The sequence below is a fragment of the Triturus cristatus genome, chromosome 9 (genome assembly GCF_964204655.1).
Source record: "Triturus cristatus chromosome 9, aTriCri1.1, whole genome shotgun sequence".
Classification (NCBI taxonomy): Eukaryota; Metazoa; Chordata; class Amphibia; order Caudata; family Salamandridae; genus Triturus; species Triturus cristatus.
In genome coordinates, this window is record NC_140592.1 from 700,884,587 (window position 1) to 700,897,540 (window position 12,954).

General features: G+C 42.6%; 1 protein-coding gene across 2 annotated transcripts in view; it reads left to right on the forward strand.

Moving 5' to 3' along the window:
• PCNX3 (pecanex 3) overlaps positions 1–12,954 on the forward strand; it is a 682,255-nt gene that overhangs the window by 240,931 nt on the left and 428,370 nt on the right. For both annotated transcript variants that reach the window (XM_085625837.1, XM_085625836.1), the window contains exons 11-13: positions 4,814–4,974; positions 9,810–9,963; positions 11,393–11,425. In XM_085625837.1, the coding sequence (XP_085481963.1) occupies positions 4,814–4,974; positions 9,810–9,963; positions 11,393–11,425 (348 nt within the window). The remainder of the gene's footprint in view (positions 1–4,813; positions 4,975–9,809; positions 9,964–11,392; positions 11,426–12,954) is intronic.

Sequence of the window (12,954 nt, forward strand, 5' to 3'; positions counted from 1 at the left end):
TTCTACCGGTCTGAAATTCCATCACTACAGACAAGTGGGTAAGACAAATTATCCAGTATGGTTACTGCCTGGAACTTACTGCAACCCCCCCAACATACCACCCAAGCAGCGTCCCATGTCCACGGAACATCTGACACTCCTCAAACAGGAAGTTCTCTCACTGCTTCTAAAGCATGCCATAGAACCAGTCCCCATACAGCATCAAGGAACAGGAGTATATTCCCTGTATTTCCTAATCCCCAAAAAGGACTGTACTCTACGGCCAGTACTGGACCTCAAACCTCTCAATCTCTACATACAATCCGACCATTTTCACATGATCACTCTTCAACAGGTCCTTCCACTGCTTCAACAAGGAGACACTAGATCTCAAGGACGCCTACTTCCATATTCCCATACAACCTGCTCACAGGAAATACCTAAGGTTCACAGTGGACGGTCAGTACTATCAGTTCAAAGTTCTCCTATTCGGGGTGAGCACAGCACCCAGGGTATTCACAAAGTGCCTTGCGGTAGTAGCAGCGCACTTGCGAAGGCACCAAATTCATGTATTTCCATACCTGGACGACTGGCTGATAAAAGCCAAGTAATACAACCACTGTGTTTACCACACTTATCAAACTATTCAGCTGCTACGCAACTTGGGGTTTACAGAAAACTATACAAAGTCACACCTTCGGCCCTCCTACCTACATCAATATCTAGGAGCCACAATAGACACTTCCAAAGCCCTAGCATACCCCAATCCAGCCAGGATATCCAGTATGCAAACCATCATCACCAAGTTTCAACCCCAACACTCTCTTCCAGCATGAGTGTTTATGCAGCTCATAGGGATGATGGCCTCTTGCATTTTCATTGTACCTCACGCAAGACTTCAGATGCGCCCTTTACAAGAATGCTTAGCACGACAGTGGAATCGGGCTCAAGGTCAACTTACAGATCTGGTGTTGGTAGACAGCCGCACACAACGCTCTCTGCAGTGGTGGAACAAACAAAATCTTTCCAGAGGGCGGCCATTCCTAGAGCCAGTTCCACAGATAGTGCTAACAGCAGACTCATCACTCACTGGCTGGGGAGCCCATCTCCTAAACCACACAATTCAGGGCAGGTGGACCACCCTACAAAAAGCACTCTACATCAATCAACTAGAATTACTGGCAATATTTCTAGCGTTAAAGTCATTCCAAACACATCTCCTCAACAAAACTGTCCTAGTCCGCACGGGCAATATGACAGCAATGTATTACATACAGAAACAAGGAGGAACACACTCTTTGCAATTGTCTCAACTAGCGCAAAGCATATGGAGATGGGCCATTCCACAAAACATACATCTTCTGGCGCAACATCTGCCAGGAGTGAACAATCAGATTGCGGATCTGTTAAGTCGTCAGACTCAACACATACACGAATGGGCTCTTCATCCGCAAGTTCTTTAACCCTTTTTCTAAATGTGGGGCCAACCAGACATAGATCTGTTCGCCACACACGCAAACTCAAAATGCCCAACCTGCGCCGCCAGGTTCCCACACCCATTGTCCAAGGGCAATGCGATATGGATTAACTGGTCTGGCAGATTTGCGTACGCTCTTCCGCCGCTCCCGCTCATTCTGCTAGTAGTACGCAAGCTCAAACAGTCTCTCAAGCTGATCCTATTTGCTCCCACATGGGCACAGCAACCATGGTTCACAACACTATTCGAACCAGTAGTTCCACATCAAAAACTACGTCTCTCCCCAAAGCTGTTCACGCAGAACCATGGAGAGATAAGGCACCCAGATCCAGCACAACTGAATCTAGCGATCTGGCTCCTGAAATCCTAGAGTTAGGTTACCTCAACCTCCCACCCGACTGTATGAACATTATTAAAGAAGCCAGACGCCCTACTACTAGAGCTTGCTATGCAGCAAAATGAAGATTTGTCATTTACTGCAATAACAAAATTGACCCATTAGATGCTTCAATTCAAAACATTATTTGCTACATCTACAAAGATGCAATCTGGCATACTCCTCTATAAAATTACATCTGGCTGCCCTTGCCGCCTACCTTCAAACCGATAACATTTGTCATTGTTTAGAGTACCCGCTATCCAAGCTTTTATGGAAGGCCTTAAAAGGATAATTCCACCCAGACTGCCACCCTCTCCAGTGTGGAACCTAAACCTTGTTCTTACTAGACTCATGGGTCCCCCATTTGAGCCTTTACACAAATGCGAATTACAATTCCTTACATGGAAAGTAGCTTTCCTTGTAGCGATCACCTCTCTCAGGAGAGTAAGCGAGATCCAGGCTCTAACCATACAAGAACCATTCTTACAAATACATCGTAACAAAGTGGTTCTTAGGACAAATCTAAAATTCCTTCCCAAAGTAATCTCTGCTTTCCATCTTAATCAATCAGTAGAGTTACCAGTGTTTTTACAAAACCCTGATTCGGTAGCGGAAAGAGCTCTTCACACGCTCGACGTCAAAAGAGCTTTACTTTATTACTTAGACAGGACTAAAGCCTTTAGAAATACAAAACAACAGTTTGTAGCTCTCTCTCCACCTCATAAAGGCAACCCTATCTCCAAAGATGGAATTGCCTGGTGGATAGCCAAATGCATTCAAATATGTTACCAAAAAGCAAAAAGCACATTAACAATTCCTCCTCATTCAACACGCAAACTAGGGGCTTCCATGGCATTCTTAGGGAACATTCCCCTAGAAACATTTGTAAGACAGCAACATGGTCTACAACACACACCTTCACCAAACACTATTGTGTAGATGTGCAGGCAAAGCAACAAGCTTCTGTAGGCCAGGCTGTTCTTAAGACACTTTTTCAAACCACTGCAACCGATACAGGTGACCACCGCTAGGGGAGACACTGCTGTACAGTCTATGCACAGAGTGTGAATTCTGCAGCTCATATGCCTCGAACGAAAAATGCTACTTACCAGTATGCATCTATTCTTGGCCTGTAGAGCTGCAGAGATTCACACGCTCACCCACCTCCCCAGAACCTGTATCTGTTCTCTTACTTGGATACATTCACATGGACATATTTTCTGTTGCTACAAACTCCATCGTTTCCCATCATGGCGAAAAACAATCTGAGGATGGAGTCGATGCCCATGCGCACTATCGTCCAAGGGAGGAGTCCCCTATCTCGTGACTACAAAAGACTTCTTCCAAGACAACAACAAGGTGCAAGCATCCGAGCCCAACACCAGATGGCGATCTAAGCACAGAGTGTGAATCTCTGCAGCTCTACATGCCATGAGCAGATGCATACTGGTAAGTAGCATTTTCCTTCAAGTTTAAAGAGAAATCTAATTCCGAGCAATACAAAAATTGCTGCATCATAGTTCGTTCAAGCTTTCCCTTGGTACTACTTGGTTGGCAGATGCCTGGCAGCTTGTGCTTTGTGCTGTTTTGCATTCCTCAGTTTACTCTATAAAGTAATAGTAAACAACACACTAGGGCTTGAATTATCTGAAAATAGACAAAACATTCTTCATTGTTCTGAACTGTGGGTAACAAAATAAGTCTTGCCTGGACCTTACAAAACCTTAAGCTTTTGCTGTTTGTAGGATCTGCTCTGACCATATATACTTTACATGACATTTTTAATGAGAAGGAAATTCCACAACTCTTTTGGAGCAGAGTTCGTGTCTGCAAAGTCTGATATATAAAACGTCATCAGATGAACGCAGCCAATGGATAGTTTGACATTAAATTCTTACTTGATCCAGCATGCAATTACCCTGGAGTCTGTTTCTGGTTCATATGAACAAAGTAGTCCACATAGGTTGTAGTTGCGCACTGGAAGCTACTATTGATTATCTACAATAAAAGGAGCTGTCTTAAAATCTGTTGTCTTATTTACAGAGCAAAATAAAGCTAAATTCATAAAAGAATACAATGATTGCTGCACTATCAGAACCTTGAAGTGCTTCAGAGAGTCTGAAGCAAATTAAAGCTTCTCAATTTATATTTTTCATCCTGGTAGTAAGTGCTGCAAATCATGTGCCGCAGTCATTCGAGACATACATTGACTGGCATGGGGCTTGCATGGTACTGAAAACATGGCATTTAAAAACTCCAGCACCTTGCTCTGGCTTCAACTACATGCTATTTCTATCTGCTGTAGGTCTCTGCTTAATTTACGTCTCCACTCAAGTCTCTCTGCTAAGCCTGACATGCAAGCCTCACCAGCCAGTGGAGCACAGTCCTGCTTTCGCTAGGCACTGGTAGGCTTTACTGCCTTTTTTGTGGTGAAATAAATATGAACTATTAAGTTTACCTTTTTAGGTTGTTGATTGGTGGATCATTGTTGTTGCCTGACATTTAACAGCAGGTGTACAGATGTTCCATCATCCACCCTGCTTGCTGTTTCTCTGGCTGGCATTCTCGAACAGTGATTTTTGTAAATGATTGCTGTGTAGAACAATACTGATTTCCAGGTCTCTTGAATTGCTGCTTGGAAATGCAATAGGTTTTTGAAGCCACAGAAAAGGAAGATTTGGCCAACATCAGAGACCATTCCATGCACTTTTTCCAGCTTGCAACAGTCTTCTGTATACCTTGTTGGACAACTAAAAGTTCATGGGGAATTTGCACATGGATACACTGCTCCTTGTTCAAAAGTTGTATAAGTGTGAGGTCCTCTCCTTCTACCTCTTGCTTCTGTTTGCATTAGGCAGGAAGGTCGTGATTGCTTGTAGGAGCTTAGTGTTTGTGTGTGTGTGGGGGGGGGGGGGTGTCAAGGGCTATGAGCCTGCTCCTGCTTATACCTTTTCCCTCTTGTCCCACTTTCTGCACAGTTTGATCTACTTGATCAGGAGTCACTTCATGAGTCAAGAGAAAACACACAAATGATCGACACCAAGTCCAAGCCAAAGCAGTACTATAAGTACTGGGTTCTTCCTGGACGCTGGATGAGAGTGCGCTATGACCGCCTGGCCCTTCTGGCACTGCTAGACCGGTGAGTACCCAAGACAGTTGCTTTTCTCAACAAACTAGCCTGAATAAGACTTGCTGCCAATAATGGCCCATCACTGTTTGCGCAATTCACTATGCAAGTCATTCCATCAGCAAGGAAATTCCTTTCGTCACTGACTCAATATAGCAATTTCTTTTGCAAACACTTCCCTAACAACTACCCTAAAATTCTCTAGAGAGGTAATGACGATGGAGTATTAACTGTTTGTACTTTACATAATCTTTGGTTGTGAGGAAAGGTGTGGCTGGTTGAAGGTGTCATTATTATATTGTATTTCAGAATTTGTGTTCTGTTTTAGACGCTCCCATTAAGGACGGAATTGGTGTAAAAGTGAGGTTGGATCAAGAGACTCAACTTCAAAATATCTCAAATAGTACAAATGAGAGGGGGACTAGACCAAACAACAAGCCCCCACCTACTGACCTAAGCAATGCTCCACCTGGGATTTCAAAGTTGCATGCGAGAGCTGCCTTGAGTAAAACCAGTAACAGTCAAACATACCTCCATCAGCCAAGTGATATGGGCGATGTAAAAAACCACCTAATGCCACCCTCTAACATAGCCACCACCTTTGAAGGAGGAATGATGCCTGCCATAGGGATAGGGCCAGGTAAACGAACAGATCTCCAAAGTGAGGAAAGGGCCAATGTCGGCCGACTACTGAATCAACAACAGACCCTATATCTTCCCCTCGGCAGCCGCACCGTTGGTATTGGTTTTAGGGAACACACCTCTGATGAACGATGGCCAACCGGAATCCACAAGACAATTGATGTTTAAAGCATTACATTGGTTGATAGAAAAACTGAATGGGGGGGGGGGGAGCCGTGAATCTTGCAAGCCGTTGATTATGGCCAGAAGGACATCGTGGGTGGGCCCAGCAAGAAAGGAAATGGTGGGAGACTGTGTGGTTTTAACTTTTAATAATGAATTCGTAGTCAGATATATTTTGGAATACCTAGGTAATGTCACTATAAAGAATTCTGAAATTGTTGTGTTACCGCTAGGTTATTTTTATAAACCAGTCTTTCTGCCTCCTCAGAGGAACAATTTATTTCCGAGGGGAAAACTGGTTTGCAAAACCCCAGGGGGATCTTGCATGGTGCAAAGTTTAACTCTTGAGAATTCGATTCGCCCCATTGACTGACCTGTAAGCGTGTGATTGACTGCATCCATCTCCGAAAACCTCTCAAACCAACTATGACAGCCAGGCGTTTTTACCTTGTCCTACGAAATGATGTCTTACTCCCCTGAGCCACAAAGGGGGGGCTACCAAAATTAAGATTGCCTCATGGAATGTGACTGGTATTTCCCAAAAATTATGTGAGGAGAACTGGTTGAAAATATGGCAAGGACATGACGTATGTTTTCAGGAGACATGGTCTATTGATCCAATTTATGTAAATGGGTATTGTTCTTATCAAACTCTAGCTAAACCTTCAGGAAGGGCTAAGGGGGGCATTTTGAACTTAATCCCGAATAATTTCCTAGGGAAGGTAATCAAATTTTAATCCCCGAGTGCAAACTTCCATAATCTTATATTGGAGATACACCAAGAAGGTAGATGTCTTTTAATCAATACCTATAATAATGAGTTTGGCCCAAATACACGTTATACTTGGTGAGGTCAATAAGGCTATAGAACACGCCACAGGCAATAGTAGGAGCCATGATTTTAATGTTGCATGGGTGGGAGACCTTAATATACACCCCTGCAAATACAATGCAGCCCCTATATGTAGCTTAGAGGATTTGGGGGGCAACATCATAAATCACTTTGCACACAACGAATATGGCAATTGTTTAAATAAGATGCTAACATCGCGAAATATGGTAATGACGGGTGACCTAGAACTATCATCAGGTAACATGGCAGAAACGACCTAGAGTCAACTATTGACTGTTAGTTACTGCCCAATTAGCTCTAGACCCACCAGGTCGGCTAACCAATTTACACACTTTAGCGATCACGCCATTTTATCACTACAGATAAAAGTATCTATAGGGGAACCCCTACTTATACAAAATATTGATATTCCAATAGTGGCAAGAAGGAATGGTATACAATTGAAATGGGCTCATGTCGATCAACCTAAATTGACTGCAGCAATTATATCATCCACACCGAGCAAAATAACGATTTGCCTAGACCCAGAGGCTGAAGCAGGAGAAACTGTGAAGGCCTTCTGTGATCTCCTAGAGAATATAAAACGGTCTCTTACACGTACAAAAGAAACAAACAAGAGACCCGAAAGGGGCTGGTTTGATTCATCTTGTACAACAGCAAGGAGAGCCTTGATGCATGCTTTGAAAAGCAGACCCAGAATCCCTGATGAAATCAGGGGACTGCGGACTACATACAAACTCATTAGGAGAAATAGAGAGAAGGCTATAAAAGAAGAAATTTGGGAGGATCTTGACAAAGCAGCAAAAATGGGTACTACCCGCGACTTCTGGAAGATAATAAATGCACTGTATTTTAAAAACCCTGCAGATCCTACATTAGATAACAACGTAGATGCGGAAGCATGGATAGCCCATTTTGAGAAAATCTTTGCCTGAACTGTAACTCCCCGAGCACCATCTGTTAAAATGGAAACAACTCACCAGGTTCCCCTTTCCTTCTCACTCATGGAAGTAAGTAAAAGTCTGATGTTGAGCAGCTCAGGTAAGGCACCAGGGCCGAACGGGGTCCCAATAGATTTTTTTTTCAGGGAACACCAGAGCTATGGGATCCCTTACTAACGAGCGTTATGAACAGCATAATCCGAGCTGGCCCACCACAGTCTTGGTCCGCAGGTGTTATAGTCCCTATTTATAAAAAAGAGGACCGGGCCGATCCAAAAAACTATAGGCCAATTTCCCTAGTAGACACAACAGCAAAACTTATGGGCCGGCTCCTCCTTTCTAAGTTAGAGCGATGGGCCAAGGAAAATAACATCTTAATCCAGGCCCAATATGTATTCCAGCAGGGAAGGGGCACCGCAGATCAGTGCCTGAACCTGGCACTTATAACAGAAAAATATACCAGAATGAAGGAGGGGAAAATATACATGGCTTTCATGGAACTGTCGGCAGCGTTCGACTGTGTGGTCCATGAAAAGCTATGGACTATAATGGGGGTTGACTTAGCCATATTAATTTTTATTAGACAGCTGTACTCCCAACGCCATGGCTTCGGTCAGATACACTAAAAACGGGGACTGTACACACTCATTTAAAATCGCCAGAGGAGTAAGGCAGGGATGCGTCCTTGCTCCATTTCTATTCTCCATTTACACAAATGGAGTAGAAAATGCCCTAACCAAGACTACAAGAGATGTCCCCATTTTTAATTTGCAACTTCTACCCATTTTAGCATATGCAGATGATGCGGTGTTGATCGCCAGGACAGGGTGTGGTCTTCAACACCTGATATCCTCGTATGTATCCTTTATGAACTCATTAGATCGGAGGGTAAACCGCACTAAGTCATTTGTAGTTATAGTGGGAGCAAGGAAAAGAGATAGAACTCCCTATTTTCATGTGGAGAAGGAGAGGATAGAGGTGGTCGACTCCTTTCCCTATTTGGGGGTTCTCTTTGACAAGGACTTGTTGTGGTCAAGGCTAGTGGAAAGAAGAAAGGGTGTAATGGAAAGAACCCTGTCTGCTGTAAAATATTTGCTAAAATATTAGATACGAAACCTCTTACCAATAAGAAATATTTACCAGGCCAAAGTTAAGGCAGCAGTAACGTATGGGGCTGGAGTGTGGGGCACCGTAGACACAGTTGCCCTCCAAACTATTGAAAATAAGTTTTTTAAATCTTTAGTGGGCCTCCCCGTCTCTGCCTCCAACTATATTCTACATCTGGAACTGGGCCCCCCTTACATCGCAGGTACAATACAACTGGCCCCCATACTCTTGTGGCATTCAATCTGGTGAACAGACACAGTGCAGTTGACGCAATCAAGAATTGTTTGAACATGGATAACTGTAGGAGGTCCAGATGGTTGGGTTATGTAGAAACTCTCTTGAATAAAATTGGTCTTTCTCAACTGTTTAAGGACCCATCTGCATGTAGAAAGGTCTCAAAGCAAAAGATTAAAAGCATGTTTCTGAAGAGGGTGGAATATGAGACAATGGAACTCTATAGAGGGAAGCATGCAGTTGTAACCTTTCGCTCAAACTCGCCAGTGACAGAGAAAGGATTTTTCTATTTGGCAGATGTCACTAATGCACAACATAGGTTTATATTGCTGAGGTTTCGATTGAACATGATTCCACTCATGTTAGGCTACCCTGATAAAACACATAAGCATGCTGATCTAATCTTGTGCCCATGTGACAAACTGTCAAAACAAACTGATTTGCATTTAGTTTTATTTTGCAGACTATATGAGAAGGAAAGGAATGATTATTTAAAATCGCTATTACAGAAAATGAATTTTAAGCAATGCCGGGTGGCATATTTAAAAAGAAAATTTATCTGATCCCTTGATGTGTTTTTCGTTAGCCTCGTTCCTATGGGCCTGCATGAAAAAAAGAAAAAAGAGGGGGATATCATTAGCCATTGGGTCGGCCACTTGATCATTATTTTATATCATATGGGGCTTGATAGGGTAATGACTTGTTTTATATTATGGAAACTTGTTGATTGTGATTAATTTTTAATTATGGATGAAATGAATTATTTTATTTATTACATTGATAATGAATATTGAAGACAGGTTTTTTATTTTGTACTTTTATGAACATTTTGTATTTGATCGAATAAAGGATTTGACTATGACTTGAGTAAATCTTCAAATTTTTTGTTACATTGTGTTTGGGTTTAGGAATCGCCGTATTTGTGAGAACTTTTTTGTGGTGTCTCTGGCCTGCCTGGTGGCCTTCCTTGGTTACCTCCTCCTGCTAGAAGGCTTCTTCCGGGACATCTGGGTATTCCAGTTCTGCTTAGTGATTGCTAGTTGCCAGTACTCCCTTCTGAAGGTAAGTCTGGCCCTGCTGTGCACTAAAACAGGCAAGTAGCAAACCTATTTGCTGATCTACATTCTTTGATTATCTACATGTTCCAATTATACGGGCTTTAGCTACTTTTGTTTAACATATCTCCAAATTGACCTCCACCGTGATCTGACACCATGGCCATTTCTTATTTTTTTAGATCTTTATTTATGTTTGTATTTGTAGAACAAGAGTTCAGCATTTTATAAGAAATGTACTTAGAAACAGAACCACATTACATAAGTAATAAGCAGTTTGGGTGGCCAACAGATAGGATTTTGATGCAGAATGTGATGAGTGGTACATTTGGACAATAAAGAGACTAGTTGCCCCATTTCATTAAAATGCTAAACAAACTGACACAAACATTCCCTGTTCCTGCTTACTTAGCTTGCTCTTGGCACCAATACTCCCCACCGTTAATTTCTTGAACTGTTTTCCATGTATGTTTCATGCAGGACATTAGTTTTCCCAGTAGTTTTACTATTATCCCTTAAATCTCAATTCTGTGCTTTAGATTCTGGAGTCAGTAGGGCACTAACCTTTTTATCAACACAGGTTTGCTCATGAGGCTGCAGGAGAGTGTTTTTCTGTTTTCTTTGTCCTGATCTTACTCGGCACCTGTACACATCTCACCTGCACAGGTGCAAGCTCTGCTCCAGTATATCATGAAGATTCTGAAGTCCACTTACACATTTTGCAGATTTATTCATCTGAATAATCCAAGTTGGGTGCATTTTCACTAGCTCAACCCAGAGATGTTGCAGTTCAATCCTTGCTCACCTCTTATAACTGGACTCTGGTTGTATATAGCCTTCTAATTGAATTCTGCATCCTCCATCTGCTTTGGTATGACAGTGAAGTTCACCAAGGGTTAATTTCACCTTCTCGACTTCACAAGTCACCGGTACAGAGAACTATCCAATTTGTTAGAGCCTCACCTTTTCTATATCTTTGACAGATCTTGCTCAGGTTAATCCATTCTTGATATAGTTGTATGTCTGTTTTCACTAGCTTTGCTTCCATCATTCCTCGTCACTAACCATTTCTAACTGCTCCTGGAAAGCTGCAGCAGTCTGCTGCACAATACATTCTTATCAATTTCTTTTACTAATAATATAACAGTTCGCTCCATCTAGGCTCAGACTGGTACGGGCGGTGTCCAAGTAGAACCAAAAATAAAAGGCATTATTCAGCAGTTTGACCTATTGCACAACTACCTGATAGGCTCAGTCTAAAAACTTTCTGATTATGTTCTGGTGGCATTTTCATTTTCAAAAGAAACCTGAAATCTGGGTCTCATCAGCACAGACCTCTCTGTCTCTTGTACTTCTCTTGCAATTCATTTAGCGTTTCTGTTGTGAAAGGAATACATTTCGATTTATTTTCGTTTTCTCTATTTCCCTTCATTTAGAGTGTCCAACCTGATGCTGCCTCTCCGATGCATGTAAGTAATGCTGCACCTTTTACAGTGATGAACTGAGGGTGGGATTGAGTTCCGGATTACTCTGGCTGAAGGAGGTGATCTTCGTAAAACTGCTCCCTCCTTATCCATGCAAGAGAAGGAGCAAGCAATAGTGGTCCAGCATCATGTGTTCTCCAGTATTTGATCTTTTATAGATTCACATGTTAGAATCATCTCCGTTGTCGAGCTGAGAGTCCTGAGGTAACATTACTATAGCAGACCCATGTTAAACATAGCCCGAAAACTATAAGGGTTGTTTAGTTGACTTGTCACATAATTTAGAATGAATCAAACTTCAGTCATAGACAGTCAGTCTGAAGACCACACCGCGAGAGGACATCTTTCTTCCAATTTCTACTATGTGCCTTGTGAATTGAGTCCCTTGAGCTTTTCTCAATTCTCATCAATGAAGTCCTTTTTCCTTCAGGTTTTTTCTCATTGGTTGGTTGATAGATGTACTTACTGAAGAAACCTTCAAATTCTATCATATTCTATCAAAAACCTTAAAGGATAGGGAGGCAAAACTCTTGTTGCAACTTCAAAAATCATGGGAGGAAGGTGCCTTACTTGAGGAATCAAACATTTTTTCAATTACATAAAAAATGACCCATAAGAACTCTAAAAATACACAACTGTCTCTGAAACAGTTCCTATCAAGATATCAGAAGATCCACCTTCCAGGCTACAAGTTCTGATGTTTTTTGTAGGAAGCTGGCTCTTTACACAGAATACCTTTTTTTGGTATACTATATAGAGTCTAGGTATCCCTCATGAGTGGACAGGGGCTTGCTCTAGCAATCCCAAGGTGCTCTCTTAGGGGATAGTGTGGTCAGGCAGTCTTAGGCTTCTTGGAGAGGCGTGTTAGACATCTGCTGCATACACACAGTCAATAAGTGATGCACCCACTCAAAAAGGAGGTCCACACCAATTTAGAAAAGTAACAGGTATTTTTAGAAATATTGTGAACCCAAGAACTTCGTAGTCAGGTAAGTACTTTTTCTTAATAGACTTTTTACAGTTTTAGCAATGTTAACCAACAGTGCGTTTTTACACGTAATGCTTTTTTACGGGAGAAAGAACTTTTACTGCATGCATATACTTACAATGCATTTATGTGGGACCCCTTTCGGTCGTGAGGTGGTAGAGGGACAAGGACCACAGTTCAACCAGCAGATCAGTTGTATCTGCCCTGGTGAGTCTGGGTGTAGAGGTGCTGGACTGGTTGGTAGAAGGGAAGGGGTCCACTTGGAAATATGCTGCAAAGAGGGACATGGGGACAAGTCCGGAAGCTCCCAACAGGGGGCTTGGGTCATGAGGGTCCTGGGAGCATGGGGGGAGCAGTTGGCAGCCTTGGGCCCGGGCGGCTCGGGTACAGAGTGTTTGTAGTCTGCTGGCTCTCATGCGTCAAGACACTCACAGTTGTGGATCAAGGCCAGCAAGGGGGACAGAAACAACACAACTGGGCCACTCTCAGCTCTGGCTTTTGTGTTGCTGATGTTCCTCATCGGCTG